The following is a 24,516-nucleotide window of genomic DNA, read 5'->3' as shown; positions in this document are numbered from 1 at the left end:
GAAAAATGAAGTGATTTGCTCAAGATTACATCAACTCAAAGGAGACTCAAACCCAGACCTATTAATTTCAAATCACACGCTTTTAGGATTGCAGAGGTGACAAAAACACAGACTCTCCTCCTCTCAATAAATGTCCACAGAATGAAGGAAAGGAGCCCATGGTTTAACCCTTGAGAAGTTGTACCTGCATCACATCCCAGTTGTTATCCTCATGCCTCTTTATTTACTCATCTAGGAGTCTTGCTTCTCAAAGTTAGGAACCGTGCCTTCTCCCTGATTTCTCTCCCCACAGCTCAGGTCTTTGGCAAGCCCGTCACTTTTGCTGGGTCTTGGTTTCCATGTTTGTAAAATGTGGAGGCTGAGCTAGAAGTTTAAATTGGGTCACTTTCCCACCAGTGCCCAGCACAGAACCTGGCCCATGGTTTCCATCACCGTCCCCGTTGACGACTCTCAGCTCCAACACTAGAGGCCTCCAGGACTCCAGCTGACATGATGGAGTGTGTACCCTGCACGTTGCAGCCTCTCCCCAGGCTGGCTGTGGAAACCAAGCCTCCTCCAGACAGCAGGGCTGCTCTGCTCACACGGATCAAGTTGGGAACCTCATTAGTCATGTCAGATGACATAGTTAACACTTGGGGCCAGCACAACCAGTTCATCAAAAGCTCCTATGTGCCTGGCTTCATCACTGTAGCTGAGGAACTACTGTATGTGGAGCAGGCAGCACATCAGAGGAGCAGAGCCAGAGTGCTTCCAAATTGGTTTTGATTAATTGCATGGACATGTCTTTAATTGGTGCCAGGGTAGTGGCCAGAGAACTTATGGGAAAGCAGGATGTTATGCTTTCATTCCCTGAAGTCCCATAAAGCAATGAAAGATGAGGAACAGAATCACTGCTCGTTGAAAATTTATCGACCGTGCAGACCCAGAAAACACAAATAACTATCTGAATTGAAACCTAACCTCATTTTCCCAACTCAATGGAAGCCATGCATGTTCCCCTCTGTGCCCCTGTCTGCCTGCTGAGATGTACAACCGAGTGGAAGGTGTGATTTCTAAGAAATTAGTGCTTTAGCTTGGAGACGGCATACTCAGCTTTCCCAGATGGACGCAGAGGTATCTGGGAAGGCCCCTCCCCTCAAAAACATCACTCCCTCCAGCCCATCACCATCCTGTGAGCTTATGTCAGGGGCTGATCCACTTTGGGTGAAGTATTCATTCACACATTCATCTTTCTTTTCCACCTTTGGAGATTTATTTTGAGTGTGTCCTAAATACATAGCACTGTTTTGGTGTCATGGGGGGGATACAGAAGAGAGACAAGAACAGGCCTCTCCCTCAGGGAAAGCGTTATCTAAGAGAAAAGACAGGACAGGTCCACAGGTGAAGTAATGCACGATGGGCACATTACAGAGTAGATGAAGCATTGGCATCAAGAGGAATTGGGTTCAAATCTCAGCCCTGATTCTTATCACTGAGCCACCACCAATGTCACTCCATTCTCTGAGTTTTAACTACAGAGTAGGAAAATAACATGGCACGTGGTGGTCATGAGGCTTATAAGACATAGCAGAACTGAAGGAATACAGTATAGGGCCTGGCACTGATCAATAAAGGGTTACTAATTCTGGATAAATGTCACCAGGGCAGTTCTGAGAAAGTGCTATGTGAGAGTTCACGTATTCATGGAGCAAATGTTTACCAATCACAGACTCTGTACCAGGCTTTGTGCTGGGCATTAAGGATTTAGACAGGAAGCTCTGCTCTTGACAAGACTGAGGTCCACTTGGGACTAGCAATGCTATAGTACTGTAAGAATGGCAAATCATTACAGGTGTGCTGAGAGAAGTCTGCTCTGAGTCAATGGGGAGGAAAGGAGACAGCGGTCACTTCTACCCAGGGAAAAGAAATAGGGTAGATTTGCCCAAAGAGGTGATGCTTGAGCCAAGTCCTAAAAAATGAGAAGATTTTCATTTGCAGATAAAGCACAAAAGGGTCTTCCATGCACAATACCACCGTGTTCTTTTTGGTCCTAGAACAAGCAACAGTTATCCCCTAGGATCTTGGAATCAGCTGCTCTCTTTGTATGGAAAGTTCTTCCCCTAGATTTTCCCAAAGCGGACCCCTTGATATTTATAACCTTGTATTTTCTTATGTATTCCTTTGTTCATTGTGTGTCTCCCCCACTAGAATGGCAGGTCCAAGAGAACATGAGATCTTGGCTATCTTTTTCTCCACTCTGTGTTGCCTGGCATAGTGTAGGTGTTTGATACAAGTTTGTTGCACAAATAAATAAATAAACAACAGGAGGCACAGGAGGGCATACTGCAATCAAGGAATCATAAGCACACTGCCTGGTGCACAGTGGGCATTGGCTTATTTTTTCTCATAAAATTGAACAACAAGGAATACATAAAGCATAGGCTGGAGGAATTGAGGTGGGAGGTAACAGAGGTGGCCTCTGAGCCTTGAAGGCCAAGAAGGATGATCATGTGATGGGATGTTGGGAAGGATCAGGAGGATTAAATAAGACAACTTTTAAATCTTTTCCTACCTTGGACTTCTCAGACTTCCTCCCAAACAAATCATCTTGCAGGTCTCCTCACTCATACCCCTCCTTTCTACTCCACCCTGTCTGGAGTTGTAAGGACATCTAACACACCATTTCCTGCCGATGTAAATCATGGACTGATGTATGATGCTTGTTCTCATTTTTTACCATCCCTCAGGTGGAGATGGCCGCATAACTCAGGGTGGAGGCCCCAAGCAAAGGCAGCCTTTCCACAGGGTGGCAAATAAGGGCGAACTGTTTACCCACCAGCACCTTCCTGGCCCTGCTCCCAGATAATTTTATGTCCTCTGGTCCTGGATCTGCTCCTTAGTTGGATGCACCTCAGTTCACTTGCTGGAGCACTGATGTGTGACTGTTTAACTGCTGCTGCTTCCTGTCCCAGGGATCCTGGGCCTCAGGGAACATGGGAAAGAGACAAGAAAGAGGGCTTTATATGAGGTAAGCTTTGACAGTCATAATAAAGGCCAAAAACTAACTTACACTTACACAGTGCTTAACAATTTACAAAGCTCTAGAGAACTCCTATTCATCCTTCAAGACCTTGCACAAATATTACCTCTTTTCACCCACCTTCAACTCTCCCCTCCACACTTTGTAAAATCTCCATTATAGCCCTTATTACCTTGTAATGAATTTATCTGTGTATGTGTTTCATTTCCTTCATTAAACAATCAGCTCCTTGGGAGCAGATCTCTTCTCTCCCAGTAAAACCCATTTCTTTCTTTCTTAGAAAGTAATTTTTATCATACATATTTTTCTAATTATAGAAGTAATATTTGTAGTTATAATGATCAAGAATTTTATATTTAAAAATATAATGAAGAAAATTTAAAATCACCTGTAGTTTCATCACCCAGATAAAACTACTGGTAATATTTTGAGTATATCTTGAGCCTTTGTTTACCATATAGAAAGTAAAAATGGGACTATATAATGCATGTGGTTTTATAATCTGGTTTTAGTACCTATCCTATTGTGAACATAAAAACATCGTTGACAATTCTTCAGAAACATCATTTTCAAATGGCTGCATTATTTCATTTAGTGAGTATACAATTTACCTGACAGTTTCCTCATTGTGGGACATTTGGGCTAGTTACTCCTTTTTACTGTTTTACAAATAAAATGAACAGCTTATACATAAATCTTTGTTTGCATCTTTGACTATTTCCTTAAGAAAGATTCCTAGAAGTGGAATTTCTTGGTCAACCGGTTTAAAATCTAAAGGTTATTGATGTTCACTGCCAAACTGCTCTAAGAAAGTGATACTAATTTACAATTCCACCAACAGATGATGTGCCCGTCTCACAGTGTCCTGACCCGCATTAAGTATTATCACATTGGAAACTTTACCAAGTCCAGTGTTCTTTTCACAGCGCCCCTCATGGTGAGAAATATTTATTAAATGCAGCAAAAAATTATTCAACCACACTTAGAGTTGTCTTCTTCCAGGATATCAACCTTCAAGGGTATATTTAGTTGAACAGTGCTTCTGCTGCTTTAAACATTTCTACAATTTTGACTTGAAAATTCCCCACAGAGCAGACAACCCATTATTTTGTATCTAAACTGCAATACAATTCTGTCTTTGGGGGATGGTTTTTTTTTTTTTTTTTTTTTTTTTTAATTTTTGGCAACAATCAAAAGCCATTTGGAACTCACAGGTAAATGAGAAGAGGCGCTGCAGCTGGGTTTGGGATCAGAAATGAGGTGTAATATTACAGTAATGAGATTGAGGTATTTTTGTGACTTATAAAGGGGAGTCCCCCAGGAGTTCTTGGGCAGTAGTGGCATCATCAGAACAAGTGCCAGGCCTCCCAGCACGACCATTCCAAAGTGGCTACACGCAGGTGGAGGCATGAGTCTAGCATGTGTAATCATGGAAACTCCTCTCGTGACTTCATCGTTACTCCGTTATAGCTCCAGGTACAGGTGTCAACTTACTTCAGAGTTGATGCTGTTCCATTCTCTCTTCATCAAGCCCACTTAGGCCTGATGTGACTCTAAGACAAGACCTTAGAGGGCCAGTTGAGGGGGAGGAGGGACCATGGCCTGGCAATGGAAAGAGCCTTCAGACTCCAGTCAGAAAGACCTGGGTCTGAGCCTGGCTCTGCCTTTTACCAGCTGTGTGTTAGGCCTCATTTGTAGAAGATCTTACTTCACAGGATTGTCAGGAGAAGTAGAGAATATGTAGAATTACACAGACATTGAGACATAACATACACACACAGAAAATAGCTAACACGTATTGGCATTTACTCTGCTTTATATACATGTAGCAAACCCTGATGTTCTGCTACCCAGAAGCCATTTCTCTCTTGCTACCTCCCACCACAGCTCCCTGATACTTAAGGGTGATTATGTGGTGCAGTTCTGGCCAGTGAGATTTAGGTAGAACCTTGCAGGGAGTTACTGGCAGAGCTTTTGCTAAGTCTGGAGTGTCTTCTCACCCCAACCTCTTCCTGCCTTGAACTTGGGGATGAAGGTTGGACATCATAGCTATCTTGTAATCAAGATGGAAAAGCCAAAGGAGCACCTCTGGAATTCTTGTTATGTCAGAAAGTAACTACCAATTTGTTTGTCAGTGTTAGTTATTATTACTTGTGGCTAATACACATGCATAAAAAGTGTCCACATTATAATAGATGCTCTATAAAATGTTTCCATTTAACACTCATATTCAAATATAATTCCTCCATCCAGAGAAATAATGATATAATTGATGATCATCTCATATATATGCAGCACTTGACAATTTTCAGAAATTTTCACATCACTTTGTTATTTGATCCTTATAACCCTGCAAGGAAGGCAACTTTTTATCCTAAAGATCCTTTTAAATTGCAATATTTAAGAAGTATTTTAGAATGCTTACATGCTACCTATAGGCTTCTCTTCTCATTTTTTTTTAAATTTGGGGGGGGCATAGTTAGATTTATTTATTTAATTTTAGGGGAGGTTCTGGGGATTGAACCTAGAACCTTGTGCATGGTTAAGCATGCACTCTGTCACTTGAGCTATACCGTCCCCTGAGTTTGTCCTCTTTTCTTCCTTTTCCTCTTTCTTCTTTCCTTCCATGCCAATTCTGGGCCTATTTTTCTCAGACCCACGCCCCAGCGTTCTGCTCTGCTCTGCAACACAGGGAGGTTGATCGATTCAGGCTGCAAATCCAGGCCCCGACTTTGGCTAAGGGGAAGTCCTAGCAGGAGATTCGGGGTAGGTGGGTGGGGGAGGAAGAGGCCAGAATGTTTCTTATCCTCCCCATCTGCTTTGGGTCGCATTTCTAGCTACACATTTCTCATGGCTCCTGCTCCCCCTGATAGGCCTGCTAAGGTTCAGGCTTCTGATCACCTGGCCCCTGGCTTCTGTCTCCTGTCTCCCTGGCCCCTGGTGACACTGCCTCCTCTCTCTGCCACTTTGCCTTATGGGTAGCAGTAGTTTCCTGCTCCAAGCTCTGGGATGCCTCTCTGTCCCCATCCTATCACCTGTGTATCCAATCCACCTCATTAAGATCCCTCTGCTGTAAATACTTGATGTATCTTCTTTTTCCTTAGTTAGACTCATTGATTCACAGTACCTTTTTAGGGCATCCACTCAGGGCCAGGCTCTATAAAAGATGCACAGGGCAAGAGGTGCTCCAGTCTAAGGAGTAAAGTGAAGTCTCAGAGTATGCCAGTCTCTGCTGAGACATCCCCAAACTCAGCAGAAGTTACAGGTAAGCCCTGCATGGCCTGGGCTTCCTCCTTCTTCCAGAGGCAAGCCAAAGACAATGTGCAGGACGCTTGATATGTCCCCTTCACTGCCCACTGCATGAGTGAGCTTGAGGGTGCTTCTGGATGGTGGCAGAAATGCCTGCTGGCTTTCACATCCTCCCAGGCAAATGCTCCCACCAGGGGTTCTCAGTCTCGGGAGAGTCCAGCTCCACCACCTACTTCTTTATTCCCTCCCATTCTCTCCCAAACACCCTTACCTGGGAAGCAGGGAGAATCTTTTCCAGAGTATTTGCTTCAGCAAAATGCCAAAATTATCCATAAATGCTAATCAGGGAGGGAAGTCAAAGTTACCAAGTTTACTTTAGAATGCCTAGATATCTTGCATGGGATTTTGCAAACAGACTGAACACAAAACCCATTTCCCCATTTAAAGTTTCATGGCTCTGTCAATTTAGACAACCATTCTGAGCCTCAGTTTTCTTATCTATGAAATGGAGACAATAAATGTCTTCCTCACATAATGATTGTTTCTGATTTGGGAACTTCCAGAAACATGGCCAACGATCCTAATATAGATGATTTCCCCATCCCACCCCCCTGCTACAGATACATAGAAATGCTGGATGAACTATAACAAACATGTTCTGTTTTTATTGCCACATTTGAAAAATATAAAGAGAAACCCCCGGATATCAGAAATGAAAAACTCAAAGCGAGAACAGGGTGCAGGTGATGCGCCTTAGCAGCCACAGGGGTTTCACCCTTAGCTGTAGACCCCGAGAGCTGCAGGCCAGGGTTCCAGTGTGCACTAAGGAGCAGGAGAGGGGGCTTCAGGCCCAGACCAGCGAGAAAGTGGGAAGCCCTGACATGAAGCCCTGACATTGGAAACTCTGCCCCCTTCCATGAAAAGGAGATTGGAAAAACTGTCCCCCAGTGTTAGAGAAGTCCAAGGAAGCTTGATATCTGAAGAGACCTTGGGTAGGGAAGAAATGGCTCTCATGAGAGACAGAAATCCTAGTCTCTGCCAAGTGCATGTAGAGGTTTAAATTTACTCTACCTGTATGTACAGGTCCCTACTGAGATAAATTAACATAAAAATTGGTCCAGACCTTAAAATTCTCAGGTTAGGGCTGAAGTAAGACCTATTAAAATTCTTAGGTTAGGCTGAAATGAATTCAAAACAGCTCTGCAGGGATACTTAAAAAGGCAAGGCTTGCAGAATCCACTAGAAAAAACAATCCCTGAAGAAGATGCTCACAAAAGGTAACAAACCACATGAGGAAAGAAATGTGCAAAATGGAGAGTCAACCAGCACAACAAATTAGAGATAAGGGTAAAAACAGGACCATTTGAAAGAGACTATGAATTGGGATGATTAAATAGATATGAGAAGCAACAGAAGCCATAATAAAGGAAAAGAATAGTATAAGGGAAAAGAGTTGGGACATTTGAAAAAGAACCATATAGGACATATTGAAATGAAAAACATAGGCACTGAAATTAAAAATGAATTAGAAGAAGATAAACAACAAGTTTATACTGAATAGCACAAGGTACTATATTCAATATCTTGTAGTAACTTATGGTTAAAGTGAATATGAAAACGAATATATGTATGTTCATGTATGACTGAAGTATTGTGCTGTACACCAGAAATTGACATAGCATTGTAAACTGACTATACTTCAATAAAAATAAATATTAAAAAAAGAAGAAGAAACAAATTAGAAGGGACATTTGAGGAAATCACTCAAAATGGAGTAAAAAAAGAAAGACAGATATAGAAATCCTGAATAAGAGTTTAAGAGATATGAGGGATAAAAAGAGAACCTCAAGCATATGTCTAATAGGAATTCCAGAAAGATTTACTAGAGGGAATGGCGGAGAATCATTATTAAAAATATTATAGCTATATAAGTCAGGGTTCTCCAGAGAAACAGTACCAACAATTTCATAACTAGTCATAAAGTGATGAAACTGCAAAAACACAAGGCAAAGAGTAAAATATAAAAGCCCTCAGTGGAAAAGGACAGGTTACCAAAAGGGACGTTAACTACCACAGCAGCCTTCCAATCAGCAGCAATGGAAACCAGAAGAATTTCTCTCCACAGTTAAATTCTTGAGTGATAACCAAATTTTCAGACAAGCAAAGAAAATGAGTTTACCTTACAAAACCTTGCTTAGAGAATACTAATGGATATACTTCAATAAAAAGAAAATTAAGAAAAAATAAGTTAGATGTAAGGAGAAGAGTGCAAGTGAGGTTCTCAAGGCAGCTCACATTAGCCCAAAGAGCCGACTTAAAATCTCAGGAATTTTGAGAACTAGGTTGCTAAACATAGTTATTGCTAAAAACTAAAACCTGTTAACTTAGATTTAAATGAATTATTTTTAAAATAAAGGTAAAATAAATCCTCACAATATATCACTGCTTAATTATTCTACTACAGTTTTGCTATTATCTATGCTCTTGGGATTATTTCTACCTCCTGCATCTATATGGTAGAAATACTACAGAACAGTGTGCTGCTGTGCCTCTTTTCCCATCCTTAAATCTGAGTGATGTCACCTTGGTAACTTGAGCATTTGTATTCCAGAGATCAACAAATGCTACAAACCAGGGCTCCCATACCCCTACCACGTGAAACTGGTTGTTAAATATCTATCAGCACACCACTGAGTATAAGAAATAATGGTTTCCACTGGTGGGTATATATCCAAGAGAACTGAAAACATATGTCCACAAAAATGCTTGTACACAAATGTTCATAGCAGCATTATGTATAACAGCCAAAAAGTGGAAATAACTCAGATGTTCACCAACTAATGAATAGATAAATAAAATGTGATTTATCCATACAATGGAATATTATTTAGGCATAAGAAGCATTGAAGTACTGATACATGTTCCAACATGGATGAACCTTGAAAACATGCTAAGTGAAAGAAGCCAGACACAAAAAGCCAAATATTATATGACTCCATTTATATGAAATATCCAGAATAGGCAAATCCATATAGAGACACAACATAGAGTCACGGTTGCTAGGGGCTAGGGAAGGAGGAATGGGGAGTGACTGATAATGGGTATGGGGTTTCTTTGGGGGATAATGAAAATGTTCTAAAATTAGATAGTGGTGATGGCTGCACAGTTTTGTGGATATGCTAAAAACTGCTGAATTGTATACTTTAAAAGGGTGAGCTTTATTGTACATGACTTACATTTTAATAAAAAGAAAGGACTAAAGAAGGGTTGACAAAGAAGTTGGTGTGAAGGTTTGTAAATCTAAATAAATACTGGCTGTTAAAATGTCTAATAAAAGGGGGTGAGTGGTTAAAAGTAAGTTGGAACTAAAATACTAAAAGCCAAATTACTTGGAAGATAGGAGGTGGAGATTAGAATTAAGGAATTCTAAGGCTCCTGAAATCTTCACAATGAACTAGAGATAGTGACTAACTTAACAATGTTGGGTCAAGTATGCACATTAATAACCTAAGAACACCCCTGAAAGAATACAATTAGAATGTGTAACTTCCAAACCACTAGTGAGACTAAAAAGGAAGTAAAGAAAACAACCAATTAAAAGAGGGCAGGATGAGAGAATAAAGCAAATAAAACACATGGCAAATAGTTAAAAAAAAATAAACAAACAAGGCAGGAGGGTATAGCTCAGTGGTAGTGTACGCTTAGCATGCACAAGGTCCTGGGTTCAGTCCCCAGTACCTCCATTAAATAAATAAATAAACACATTTTAAAAAGAAAGCAAAAATTAGTATAAAAAAGATAATAATACAGAAATGTTAAAAGGATGGGAGAAATATACTAAACAAATACTAAGTGAAATAATGCAAGAAGAGTAGATTTTAAGTCAAAAAGCATTACTAAGGATAGACTCATATGCTTTAATGATAAACGGGATAGTTCACCAGGAAGATATAATGACCCAAAACATGTTTGTACCAACTGGAAACATTGCCTCCAAACATATAAGACAGAATTACAAGGAGAAATGGACAGATCCACATAGTGGGAGATTTCGTCACATCTCCTTCAGCAGCTGTTAAGAGTAAGAAGACAAAATACTTGTAAGGCTATAGAAGATTTGAACAACACGAAGATCATTTTTCTTTCCGTCTTTCCACACTTTTGTTCCTGGGCCTCGGAAGTTCCTCCTCCCTGCAGGTACACGCGGAGTCAGTTGCTGAGCTTTGTGGATTCTCACTGTTCAGTGGGCTGGTTCCCTGCAACACACTTTCATCCTGGAGCTAGTTCTTTGCCTCAGGCTTTAGTTGTCTTGCCTGAACCATTGTAATTGGCTCCTAATTGACTCCCTTATACTTATGGAGAATTGCCCAAATGGCGTGTGGTTCAGTAGTTCCACGTGGACACTATAAATTTTTATCTTCGGTTTAAGCCAGGCAAAAGTTACTGCAATATTTCAGTCACAGTGGAATCACTTTCACTGAACTGAGCTCTGATGTGAAGCTATCAGTTATTTGGAGGGATGGTAGAGACAAAATCCTGGGAAACTCCCTCTGGCTGGGATATTATTCCAGGCACATACAGTATCCTCTTTATGAGGAAACTTGGGAGGAAATATTCTGAAGTCTGTACTTCTCTTTCACAACCAGTTCGTACATATTTTATGGACACTAAATCATGTAACTGATATTTCCACTTTGCTAGGGTCACTAGGGAACTCACAGCCAAATTTGCTGGCTACTTATAAAAAGTACAGTAGTCTCCCCTTACCCGCTGTTTTTCTTTCCACAGTTTTAGTTACCTGTGGTCAGCTAAGGTCAGAAAATACTACATGGGAGATTCTAGAAATAAACAACTCCTAAGTTTTAAATTGCTCACTGTTCTGAGTAACATGATGAAACCTCACGCTGCCTGGTCTGTCCCATCCATGATCCCCAACCATTGACGTTGTCTGCTCCTGAAATCCAACCATAAACATTGTCATGGTTCTCAATGGTGCAATGTGACCCGCAGCAGATGACCCTCATCAATACATCAGGTCAATGGTAGCCTAATGATACATCACAATGTTTGACACTCACCTCACTTCATCTCATCACATAGAAAATTTACCATCTCACATCTTCACAAGAAGAAGTGAGGTGAGTACAGTACAATAAGATGTTTTGAGAAAGACCACACTGGCATAATTTCTATTACAGTAAATCATTATAATTGTCCTATTTTGTTATTAGTTATTGTTGTTAATCTTTTCTGTGCCTAATTTATTAAACTTTGTCATAAGTATGTAGTATAGGAAAAAACATAGTATGTATAGGGTTCAGTTTATCCTTGGTTTCAAACATCCACTGGCATTATGAAATGTATCCCCTGAAAATAAGGGAGGGACTACTGTATACAGAATACTAATAGCTAATATTTATTGAGTGCTTGCTCTGAACCACACACTGTTCAAAATGCTTTAGATTGATTAATCTATTTAACCCTCATCTCATTCCAATGAGATAGGACCATTACGATTCCCATTTAAAGATGAGGAAATTGAGGCCCAGAAAGGTTACGTAACTGGCCCAGCATATACAGCTAGCAAGATGGAAAGCCAGAATCCAGGCAGTCTTGTCCCAGAGTTCATACTCTTAACAACTATATGATATTAGCTTTTTAAGTCTTATGATATGCATGCCTGTGTGCTAATCATAACCAATAGCTCTATTAATTTCCTATGTTTATACCGTTGCTTCTGTCCAAGATGTATGAACAGGGATTAGATTTACCTTCTCTCTTGAAGCGGCTAAAAATCTGGACAAAACATATGAAACAATGATTTTTAAGACATTGGATATCAGGCAACTAAAGACAGTGATCCCTGAGATATAGGAAATAAATGAGGTAAGCTCTGTGATTGTCCCTGCTTATCTCCTAGAGAGAATTTCCAGGCCATGGTACCAAGAGAGTAAACCCAGGCAGAGCCTAATAGTTTCCCTGGGTTGAAGAGATGGAGTGAGCAATCTGGGGTGGTCAAGGTGGCACTAGTTCACGGGGAAGAATGTCAAAGAGAAGAGAGCTGCACAAAAAGGAAGCTCTGGCTATCTGCTAAGGGTCCCCCTCGAGTCTTCAGCGTCCGTGATGAAACTACCTGAGGTAAGAAAAAGAACCATCCAAAAGAATTAGAAGGAACAATTCTTGGAGGTCACATAGGTCCACTTCCTGTTCCCAACAGTTCCCAACATTCAGAGTGGCAAGGAATATTTCACAAGACATCAGATGGGCTTTGCCACAATAATGGGGCAAAATTAGCCCTAGGCTAATGTTTGCTCTGGTCACCTAACAAAGCTTAAAAGTAATAGCCAAAAGCTCTTTCTAAAAAGCCAAAGGGCCCATGTAGAAGGAGCCATAATGAAAAAAGAATCAGTCAATTAAACCTGACCAAGATAGGTAGAAGGGACAGATAAGGATATTAAAATAGTTATGACTATATTCCATGTGATCAAGAAGCTAGAGAAAAGAGTGAAATTGTTAAATGGAGACATGGATGATATTAAAAAAAAACCCACAGAAAGATACCACTTCATACTCATTAGGATGGATATGGTGAAAAAAGAAAAGAAAAGAAAAGAAAAGTGCTGGAGACAATGTGGAGAAATTGGAATCCTCACCTCATACATTGTTGGCGGGAAAGTAAAATGGAGCAATCATTGTGGAAAATAGTCTGGTGGTTCCTCAATAAGTTAAACATATAAAACCATATTACCCAGCAGTTCCATTCCTAGGTAAATACTCAAGAGAATTAAAAACAGATGTTTAAACAAAAACTTGTACATGCATGTTCATAGCAGCACTATTCATAATAGTCAAAAAGTGGAGACGAGCTAAATGTCCATCAGTGAATGAACAGATAAACAAGCTGTGGTATATCAGCACAATAGACTATTATTCAGCCCTAAAAGGTAATGAAGTACTAACACATGCTATGACATGGATGAACCTTGAAAACATTATGCTAAGTGAAAGGAGCCAGACACAAAGGTTACATATTGCATGATTCCATTTATATGAAATGTCCAGAACAGGCAAATTCAGAGAGACAGAAAGGTGATTGGTTGCCAGGGGCTGGGGGGTAAGGGATGAATGGAGAGTGACTGCTCGATGGATTCAAAGTTTCCTCCTGGAGTGATGAAAATGTTCTGGAACTAGAGAGGTAATGGTTGCACAGCACTGTGAATGTGCTAAATGCCACTAAGACTAAATGCCACTTTAAAATGGTTAACCTGGTGAATTTAATCACAGATTTTAAAAAGCAATTTCCATAAAAGTCTGTTCTTTCATTCATCTATCAAACATTTATTGAACAGTTCTAGGCAAGCTTTATTCTGAATGGAGGGAATGGAGAGAGAAATCAGATGAGGTCTTGGCTTTTGAGTTCATGGTTTGGTAGGGGAGGAAAAACATTCTGCAAACAATTAAGTTCAGTTAAGTGTTTTAGCTTCCTTGATGTAAGACTGGGCATTGTACATCGGGGGCTGCTTTACTGAGAAGTGGGGGACGGAGAGCAGCAACGGTAAGGCTGAGGCTTGAGTGTTGAGTAGGAGTTTGCCAGATGGATGGCAGCAGGAATGGATTCCAGGCAGAGGGTGTGACTTGAACAAGCTCAAAAAGCTGGTGTCAAAAGGCCTCCAGTTTTCAGCAAACTCCTAACTAAACAGCGCATGCACAGCAGCGTAGGTGGACTTCAGGACAGTGAGGTGACAGGTGGGTGACTGGCTGGCTGCAGTAGGCGACATTAAGAAATGTTAGAGGAATGACATGGACCTGACTGGATGTGAGGGTCAAAGGATGTGTGACTCCAAGATTGGGCCACTTGGTGGGTGGTGGATATTGCCAGTCCCTAAGGCAGGTCTGCAAGATATTCTGTTCTCAGGGGACATCAAACCAGAATTTACACTCCTTGTCTTATGTATTCTATTTTTAATTTTTGTTGTTGTTGTTATTTGAAACCTACATCCCTTTTCCTCGGGCTTCCTCTGTTTTCCTGTTTGAAATATATGTTACTATGGAAATGTCATGGCACAGTACAGTGGCATTTACAAGTGAAGTGTAAAGAATTTTCAGAACATCTAGAAACACAAGCCTAGGATTTAGTAATATAAGCCCTAATGATGTGATAGTATTCATACCTTCAGACATTGTCATAAATATAAACATACCCAGAAATTTGAGACAGCATAGAGGAGATAGTTGAGAACTTTATTAGGATTTATGTGCCCAGATTTTTTTAAATGTATACGAGAAATATTAAAAACACAAGACATAACACACTACTTGGGAAGAACATCTGGAAAAAAATGAATGACAGAATGCCAACATTTACTTATGAATACACACCTCTGGGAGAAGGACCAGGGGTCTGGGCACCCCAGGGATCTTGGAAAAACTTTTGCATCACCTTCTTTGCCATAAATACATTCCCTCCAAATTGCATGTGAATCAATTGTTGGTAAATCATGTTTATCAAATGCCAAGGTGACCATTATTTTAAAGTTATCTTAAGAATGCACAATTTAGTAAAGGAAATTATTACCAACAGAATAATGGAAAAAAAAAATCACTGGACTGAGTGAAATTCAAGGTCCTTCATTATTATCCTGGCTTTCCCACCACTTAGATGTGTGATTCAAGAAAATTCACTCAACCTCCCTGGGCCCATTTCCTTATCTATCTGGGTTGTAATTCTGAATTTTCACTTATTAAGTCCTTAAAATAAGGTACAGGGGTACTGGCCTACAGCCTCATGTCCACTTTCTTCTGTGAGCTAACACTGCACTGACTGAATCCTTGAGGACAGAACTCAGGGCCCTTTTAATAAGAGGAGCGAGGGATGGCCAGGCCAGCAGGCCAGTTACCACTGCTTTGTGTATTTTGCCTCCTTATGCTCCACTTTCTCATTCCCACAATCGTCCCAACTGTGATGGTCTAAAGAGGGAATTCAGCAAATGACTATTCACTGGATGTTTCTGGAGGATGAAGCTGAGGCAGAGAGATGGGTCTGGTGAAATGCTGAACTTTTGGCTTCTTTAAACATTTCTGAACTGCCCAAATTTTCTACAATGGGCAAAAATATATAGCAACCACAAGCATTAAACCCTCTTTTTCCTGGCTTTTAGTCAATGCCCTGGTCTCCCAGAAATAATGCAAACTTTGCCCAGTTCTTGTGTTTGGAACAGGACACAGGTCACACATCTTTTAAGAGAAGCAGCCAGTACAGTTTCCTGGTCTGTTCAGCTTAAACAGCAAAGAAATCATGCATTTGTCCTTGTGGTTGGATGCCATCTAGCTCCAGGCAAGGGCCTTTGCCAACTGGCTTCAGAAAAGGCCATTTATCAACAGTGTTTAGGCACCGCCTTTATTAATCTGCCATATAGAAAGTGCAAAACACACCGGTAAGAATACTTTTGTCATCTTAAACAAAATAGGTTTAGGCCTTATTAACTGGTGAGAAGTTGAAGGCAAGGAGTCAGGCCTTCTGCTGATCACTACCATGCTGTAGACTAACTCAGGAGCTGTTAGGAAGAATGAAGAAGCAAAGGGAATTACTATCTATTGAATACTTACTACACGCCAGAGTTTGTGCTGGTCACCTCATATACATTATTTTAATGCAAGCCTCACATCTAATAATCACTATCTAACATACATCTGTCTTATTTCTTGTCTGTCTTCCACACTTAAATGTAAGCTCAAGAAGAACTTTTTTTAAATCTTGTTCACTGTTATATCCTCAGTGTGTAGAATAGGTCAGCCACATAAAAGCAATCAATAAACATTTGTTGAAAGGACAAAATGAACAACTCCATGAGACAGGTTTTATTATTCCCCTTTCATAGATGAGTAACCTGAAGTGTTCCACAGGTACAAATGAACTGCCCAAAGTCACATGGCTTGTTAAGGAGCAGGATTAAAACCCCAATCTCACTCTTTTGTTCTTTCTATAGACCAAGAGATTCAGACCTTGAAGGACTCTTCTAGCTCAACAAGCCTATAACCTACATGCCTGTAAAACATGTATTTACCTGTGTACTCCTTGGAAAGTCTGAAATTCCACTGAGGAGATATATTTGGCATTTTAATGATAAACATTTTGCTAAAGTAATGGTGAAAGAAACATTTTCCCAACAACAATTTCATCTATGGATAGATAGGCATTATCTACATCATTTCTCACTTTAAAATCCCGTGACATGACTACTTTTCAGATATAAATAAAAGCACAGTCATTCTGGACACCAACAAAATAACATTTGCAAACCTTAAGAGTTTTGCAAGTTACAATACTAAGGTGACTACTGATATGCTTGTGGCATCCTCAGTATGGAATACCAAGTATTCCCGTGTATACCATGTTGTTTGAATGTTTCACTATGGGAGGAGGTAGACTTGGTACATTGAAAGCCATTCCTATCCTAAAGAAATTATATGGAAGGCTCAAGGATTCTTCAGAAAGTCAGTTGCAATAAAATCCATCTCAGGAATATTCATTTTGTATGAGAGAATGCAAGAACAAGGTTAATTTTACCCAGGAGAGTATTTCAAATCCTTTCCCATTTGTCAGAATATACTTGAACCACATGTGCTCCTTTACCTCCCTAGGACCACGTAGCAGGAACATGCCACCTGTGGTGTCTTCTCATACCATGCGTGGTATCTTCTTATAACACTTGAGTTTTTTTTGCAGGGATTCTGGTCACATAGCCCTCTCCTTTCAGGAAGGCCCTTTTCCTTTCTGTCCCATTCCTGCTACCAACATAGTAGTATCATGCAGTCTCCATGTTGACCCAGTCAGCTAATTGTTTCTGGGCCAAATTAGTGGTTTGGCCCCATTCTCTCCATTGCCAACTTTTGGTGCTATTGTTTTATTCTGATAATAAAACCAATAATATTTTAGAGAAATATTTTTGGATTTATGTGTATAATTCTGTATAACATTCTTTTCACTTAACATTATAATAAGCATTTTGCCATGCTGTTTTAACACTTCAGAAGCATTAATTATAATGACTGCATAACAGCCTATATTGTATAGTCATACTGCGATTTACTTAATCAATTTTCTACTGTTGGACTTCTAGATTGTTAAGCATAAATTTTGCCCACATTTTAGACTATTTCTTTAGGACAGAGTCCCAGAAGTAGAATTAAAGGATCAGAAGATATGAACATTTTTAAAGCTCCTGATAGATACTGCCAAATTGCTTTTCAGAAAGCTGTTGCCAATTTACACTTTCAACACTGCCAGCGTGTTTTTCTACCAATATAGACTGGTCCAAAGGATAATAAAATGTAAGTGAAACATATAGTCCTTAAATTATTAATGCAGTTGGAGAGGCATCATGACCACAGCAGAGAGGCCTGTGGCAAAGGTCATATCTATTGCCAGGTACGCAATTAAAAATGAGTTAGTGTGAGCACATGCAACTGAAGATTTATAAGAGTGAGGAGCAACATAATTAGATTTGAAACCGTCAAATCTAAGGTCTGTATCTGCTTGGTCCCCTGCTATACCCCAGCACACAGGACAGTGTCTGGCACATACAGCCACTCAATAAAAACTTGCTGAATTAACACAGAATCTTATTTCAGATGCAGTTTTTCAGCAGCTGTAGGATTCAGTCACTCCTGGAGTCAAGGGACACATGACTGGCTGGATGAAACACCCTTGTACAGGTCTGTTCAATCCTGAGATTCTATTTCAACTTTGGAAAATCAATTTAAATGAAGGTGACACAAAATGGCTCTCTTTAGGAGAAAAACAAGTAAACACATCTAACAGGACATAGTTTGGCACAAGTTGCAAATATATATATACATATACATACTATATATGTGTATATATATACACAAATATATATATACATACTATATATGTATATATATACAAATATATATATATACATGTATAGTATGTATATGTATATACAAGCATCCAAAAAATATAAATCAGTGAGTTTCGTCACCTCCATAGTAGTCACTTTCACAGGTAATAACAAACTTACTCAAATGCTGCCCATTGTCAAGGCAATTTTGGAACTACCTTCAATTCATTCTGTTATCACAGGTTGTAACTTGGCATCATTTTCACTATTGCCAAAATTGTTTTTGAGATATTACAAAGGCATACTTTAGGTAGTAGCTTATGTAATATCATTTTTAGGCAAAAATAGCACAAAACTTATTTTGTGGCTCAGAATATGGTCAAGGTGAAATAGTCTTCCATTTAGTTCTAGTTCACTCTCCCGGCCCTATAAGGATTCCCTTTAATATACTACAATTTCTATAGTACCAAATTGTCAGACACTGCCAGATCAATTTAGCATTAAATGTCATCAGTGGAAAAGGATCAATCATCTGTCATTTTTATAAACACACTTTATACACACTAGACCAGGTGTCAACAAACTATGGTCCTTGGGCAAAATCTGGCCCATCATCTGTTTTTCTATGACCTGCAAGCTAAGAATGTTTTCAAAAAATATTTTTAACAGTTGAAAAAAAATTTTGTGACATGCAAAAACTATATGAAATTTAAACCCCAGTATTCATAAACAAAGTTTTATTAGGACGCAGCCATGCTCATCTGTTTCCATATTAGCTATGCCTGCTTTTGCATTAAAATGCTGAGAACTTATAACAGACACTGTATGGCCCATACTGCCTAAGACATTTCCTTTACATAAGAAGTTTGCTCACCTCTTCACTAAATCCAAGTGGGTCCTTGGAGATACTGAAGTTTCCCACCGAAGATTTTTTGTCTCTGGTTATTAATACTAGGAGAAGGGTGATGCAACTGGGACAGCATTTGCAAGGATCTGATAAGGCAGAGACTAGAGAACATAAATACAAGAAAGCGGCCTCAGATAGGGTGTGAGACTTTGGTAAAATCTTAGAGGACTGCTCCAACTAAGAAGCAGTTGGAGAACGCAGGGTTACATATACAATTCCAGCAGCAAAAAGACTCTTACTAACTGAGCCACATAGGACATAATGACCAATTCCAAGGAGCCTAATGAGACTTACTGGCAATGATGTCTGCAAACAGCAAGTTGGCTGACCAGGACATGTGATACGGTGACAATCCCAACAGTACCCTGTTCCTTTAGTACACATCCTCAAGTCATTTAGCATCCAGATTTATCCAGCCATCTCCAATGGCAACTCTGAACTCTAAGAAACGGATCTGAAAGGAAGACTCTGGAAAGCAGGCCCCGGGTACACATTCTTGGCAAACAACAAGATTTCAGTAAGAACTCAGAGCCAGGGGCAGAATTCAGAAGACTGGAGAACTATCCATATGTTTTTTGAAATCAAAGATTGGTAAACATTTTATTCTGGTTTAGACCACTAACAGTGGGACAGGTGGAAGGTGGGGTAATGGGTAGAGAAAGGATTGGATAAACTCAATGATGGGATGATCTGCCCTGGAAGGTGCTTATTCCCCCCTAGAACTCCCAGCTGTGGTATATAACATTCCCTGTGGTTTGTGAACCAGAATGGGGAAGAGGAAGATCAGCCTGAAAGCCAGAGATTCCTTGACTGTGTGTTGAGCTTGAGATTTATGGTAAAGGTCTGCAGAGAGCCAGCGCTCCTCCAGATGCCCTACAGGGAGCCAGGCTTCATCTCCTATGGTTAGATGGAGCTTCTTCCGCCAGGGTAAATACAGTTGCTGGGAGAATGGGATTTGGATATTATATCTCTGAAAAACTTTCATGACTCCTGAGGACCAGAGGTAACCAAATTGCCTCAAGAAATTAGTAATAATGGTTACCTCTGGGGAGTGGAGTCCCTGGTGGCTAAGGGTGAAAGGGAGATTTTTGTTCCTTCTCTATGTGTCTAATAATAATAATAATAATAATAATAATAATAATAATAATAATAATAATAATAATAAAACAAGGAGGGGTGGGTATGGCTCAGTGATAGAGTGCTTAGCATGCACGAGGTTTTGGGTTTGATTCCCAATACCTCCATTAAAAAAATAATAATAATAATAAAAAACATGAACACATTCCCCTATGTTATCCCACCCTACTTTTTAAGGACAGGAAGGCAACCGGGGCCAGCAATGGAGCAGACAATTTCCGTAGTCAAGACTATAGGGCCGAAGTGGGGAGTCGGGAGAGGGACACGGAAACCAGGAGAGGAGTTGCAGTTGAGTGGAAAATCACAGGCAAAAGGGCAATTCAAGATCAGCACACCCAAGTGGCCAAAAGCAGCTATTGGAGAGTGTGGTCTAGAACTAGAAAACAAAGCTCAGGGAAACAGAGGAACAAGAACAAACCAGTTAAGAATAAACCGAGTGATATCTGAAAAAGCCAAGGACAAGGGCCTGAGGCATGATGATGGGTAGATCTCTGAGATTACAGGATTAGACACTCTAGAGGTCTAGGGAGCAAGATGCCGGCAAAATAAAGGGTCAGAAATAAAATGGATTTGGGTGTTGGGCACATACGGGGTACTGTTACAGAACTCTCTTGTTTGGGCGTATGGAGATCATGCTCTAACCTGGGGTGGAGAGATTCCGAGCAGCCACATGTGAATGGACTGCTTTGAATGAGTATTTTTAATTTCTCTCAAACTTGAGGCTTCTTAGGGTGTATTATCATCTCATTGAATATTTTCTGGGAAGCAAAATGGATAATGGGTTCAGGTAGAAGTGTGACCTGACTACCACACAGGGCATGATTTAAGGTAATAAACTAAGTCTTTTTCATTATGGCTACTTGGAACAATTTAAATTCACCCTTCTGATTACCTGCTTCCAGTTGCTTTGTGTCCAAACCCTGTCTGGGACAACATTGCTTCTGGTACCCTACCCTCCAGCATGGTCTTGGTCTAGTATCTTTGGAAGGGTCACTCCAGCTCTGTTCACAGGACAGGAATAGATCCAGAAATAAATTCTTTCAGGGCCTCTGTGTTATCAAAGATTGGAGATAATGCCTATAGGTACTGTTGTGGGAACTTGCTCAAGGCGTAGGAGCATACAATTCTGCAACAGTTACCCCTCCGCTTCCCCCGGGGCTGAGTGACGATTATTATGTTCAGCCACAAAGCTGCCAGCCATGAGGGCTTTCAGCAGTGGGGAACCCAGGGCCTCATCTGATGTAGGAAGATGTAAGAATTGAGATGAAATATCTACAAATTGCTAAGTAGGCAGAAGTCTGTGAGCCATTGTTGGTTTGAGTTTTCTTGCACAGTATCTTCTATTTGTGGGATAAGCTCTAGGTTTCAGGGAACATCAAAGCTGACAGGTATTAGTAATTTTTTGAAGGCAATAGAGATAGTGAAAGAACAGAACTAAGAATAACTTGCTGAATAAATGTTGGGCCTCTATGATCAACCAATATTTTTTACTAACTTACCAGTTAAATAGGAGCTGCTACATGTAAAAATCCTTGGGTTAAAACATAGACATTGGCCAATCCTGCGAAATGCTGTTACTAACCATCTTCCACCCCCACCCCCACCCAACACACACACACCCCCCTCCATTAGGCATTCTAAGATGTTTCTAGTCTATGTGGTATTACTTGGAACCCACTTGCGAAAAGTTTCATTCCATAAATCCTGGCAGAGAGCCAGGGAGAGATAAAGGATTTTGAACCAGTAGAGAATGCTTTTTGAGGGTTTGATGAGAGAATTAGATAATCAAATAAGTGGTTATTATAAACCTATCCACAGACTCAGGGGGAAGCAATTTATAAACTACTAGCATAGAGTTGGCGGCAGAAGAGTGGAAGCAAATTACTCCAAACTGTTCACCTTCTGCAACACCATTATCTTCCTCTTTAGATTTTGCTATTTCAGCCAATAGTGCCATCATTTTCCTGCTGAGGCAGGTTTGCAGCCTCACACTGTTCCACCTGCCTGGGAATCTTCCCTAATTTCCTAGCCCCCTAGTCTCATCCTTCCTTATGGATCCAGTCTAGGAACCACATCATCCATGAAGTCTACCCAGCCCTTGGTAATCTTATTTCACAGCCTCACACTGTCAATGCTCAGCAGTGTTCTAAAAACTGTCAGTGCTCAGAAAAACACCTGACAATGTTGATGTGAGTTACCAAAAACAGGCTGCTGTGTGGGCACCAGCACGTAGGCAGTGAGCTCCCTTAATTCAAGGTCTAGGGTGTTAGTCTTTCTCCTCATACATCACAGCCTGGGCCCAAATCCCCTGGTTTACATTTTCTGGGGCCAGATCCTTCCCCTCCAGCAGAGGGGATACACCCAAATGAGTCTTGGGGGTCCAAAGTGCAAGACTAGAATGAACAAACCTAGCTCTTCTGTCGGGGTAGGTCTGTGAGATCAGTAAGGGGTGGCCAACCCTGAGTTCTGGGGGCTCCCAGAGTCATTTGGGCTGCATCTGCTCTTAGCATTGCTCCCTATGTCAGCATGCCACTGCTTTCTGTACCATACCTCAGGCCCTGACTGTGGAGCAGGCTGGAACTGTAGGCTTTCTTTTGGGTCCTCCCAGAAGAGTATGCCTCCCTGTGCACAGAGACTCCAAAAGGTCCTGCTCCCACCTTTCATTGGTATGATCCCCTGAGGCAGAATATTGAGAACAAAGGAAGAGGACAGCCATAACAAACTAAGGTCTGGACAGTGAAGAGATCCAAACTTGTTAAGCAAAAAAAAAAAAATAAATAAAATAAAATAAAATTAAAAATTAAAAAATTAAAAAAAAATTAAGTACAAGCAAGGACCAGAAGTCAACAGCCAAAAGTTCTTCAAAGTGTGGAGAACAGCAAGGAAGATGGCCCAAGAGTCCAGCAAAGAGTGAACAGGAGGGCCATAACATGGAAGGAAGACGGAGGAGTGGTAAAGAAGCTGAAAATAGATGAGCAGCAAATGAAGGTGCCTAAGTGTGAGGCAGCTTTCTAGGTGGGGTGGGGCCACCCCACATTCCTTTCACCACGGAGTGAACGAATCCTGAGCTGCCCTGGCGGGAAGGCTTGTTGAAGATGAAGCCTGCAGCAGCTGGCTGGCAGGATGATGGATTTTGGGATGGGATACAGGCACAGTTATTTCCCCAGCAGCTTCGCACTGGAGATGACTCCACGTTTCAGAACTTGTTACCTTTCTCCTCACACATGAGCTCTTTTTCTTAGTTTCCTTTGAAAGATCAGACCGAAAGTCAAGTTTTCGAGGTTTAGGTTCATCCTTTAAAATACCCGATGCAACTTTTGCGGAAACTTTCTTCATATTCAAGTTTTCTTTCAGAATGAGTCTAACGGTTTCTTTATCTAAATTTAACTCTTCAGCCATCATCCTCACAGTTAACTGCCTATTTGAACAAACCAAGTCCTTGACCTTCTGGATGTTTTCATCCGTCCGGTGGGTGACTGGACGACCACTTCGGGCATCATCTCGAACATCTTCCCGCCCTTCTTTAAACCTCTTGTGCCAGTCAAAGACTCTGGCCCTTGACATGACTTCATTCCCATAAGCTTCTTTTAAAAGATGGTGGGTCTCACTTGCAGACTTGTTCAATTTCACGCAGAATTTGATACTAATCCTTTGTTCTAGATAGCGGTCGCTCATTTTATCACTTAAACAATACAAGAACGTTAAAAGTCCACTACTGTGAGGGGAAGACAGGAGAACTATTCTCTAGAGGGCTGCAGGTGGAATCATGTCGCTATTCTTGCTCCTCTGGAAGCCTCATCACGGAAGAGTCATTGCTTTTCTGAGTTTTAGCCCCTCGGCTTCCAGTCTAGAAGCTGATGCGGGGGCCAGAGAGTGGCTGCAAAGCTGGGGATAATGAAATCTCCAACAACTTACGTCTGCGTCCAACTAATGCACGCAGATATGCTGGGGGTGTGCAAATGAGTCACCAAGGTAGTCCGGTTCCGCGGCCCTTAAAAGTCTATGGCGATTTCTGCAGCAGAAGCCTATGTGGTGGCAACTTAAGCAAGCAAGAAGCGATGCACCGGTGATACAACGTGCAAGCTCGCTCCAGATCTGCGGAAAGCCGCGCACGCCAAACCTACCGGAGGAGCCGGGGGTTCGCCTGCTGTAGAGTCCCGGGAGACACGCCCGCATGCGCCATTCCCTCCCATCCTGGGTAGGCCGTGCGCAGGCGCACTGCGGCAACCCACGCCAGGCCCCGCCTCCGCCTCGCCACACCCGAGCAAGCGCGCTTCCTTGCGCGTGCCCGCCCGCGCAGAAGTCGGCGGAAAGGAGGGGGCGGGGAAGGAAGGCTGAGG

At 41.1% G+C, this 24,516-nt stretch overlaps 1 protein-coding gene across 5 annotated transcripts; it reads right to left on the bottom strand.

Moving 5' to 3' along the window:
* Positions 1-668: 668 nt before the first annotated feature.
* On the bottom strand, positions 669-24,415 carry GVQW3 (GVQW motif containing 3). Of its 5 annotated transcripts, XR_004323368.1 has the most exons (3): positions 23,387-24,415; positions 19,007-19,140; positions 14,489-17,177 (listed from the first exon to the last, which is right to left on the bottom strand). XR_004323368.1 is itself a non-coding variant. In XM_032489442.1 (2 exons), the coding sequence occupies exons 1-2, from the start codon at positions 23,849-23,851 to the stop codon at positions 683-685; spliced, it is 726 nt and encodes a 241-aa protein (XP_032345333.1). In that variant the 5' UTR covers positions 23,852-24,415; the 3' UTR covers positions 669-682. The 5 variants fall into 5 exon arrangements, 2 of the variants coding, with proteins under 2 accessions (XP_032345333.1, XP_032345332.1); XM_032489442.1 differs by lacking the exons at positions 14,489-17,177; positions 19,007-19,140 and adding an exon at positions 669-943; XR_004323367.1 differs by lacking the exons at positions 14,489-17,177; positions 19,007-19,140 and adding an exon at positions 11,682-14,030 and having other exon boundaries at positions 22,727-24,415.
* Positions 24,416-24,516: the final 101 nt, after the last annotated feature.

Source organism: Camelus ferus, chromosome 10 (genome assembly GCF_009834535.1).
Source record: "Camelus ferus isolate YT-003-E chromosome 10, BCGSAC_Cfer_1.0, whole genome shotgun sequence".
NCBI classification, from domain to species: domain Eukaryota; kingdom Metazoa; phylum Chordata; class Mammalia; order Artiodactyla; family Camelidae; genus Camelus; species Camelus ferus.
Note: the sequence above shows the minus strand (reverse complement) of the source record. Positions and strands in the feature narration are given on the sequence as shown.

Excerpts from the sequence above, each read along its gene's own strand:
- GVQW3 (XM_032489442.1), bottom strand. The coding sequence starts at position 23,851 with ATGAGCGACCGCTATCTAGAACAAAGGATTAGTATCAAATTCTGCGTG. Across the intron at positions 944-23,386 it reads GCTCATGTGTGAGGAGAAAG|ATAGTTATTTGTGTTTTCTG; the intron begins GTAACAAGTTCT and ends GTTTCAATTCAG.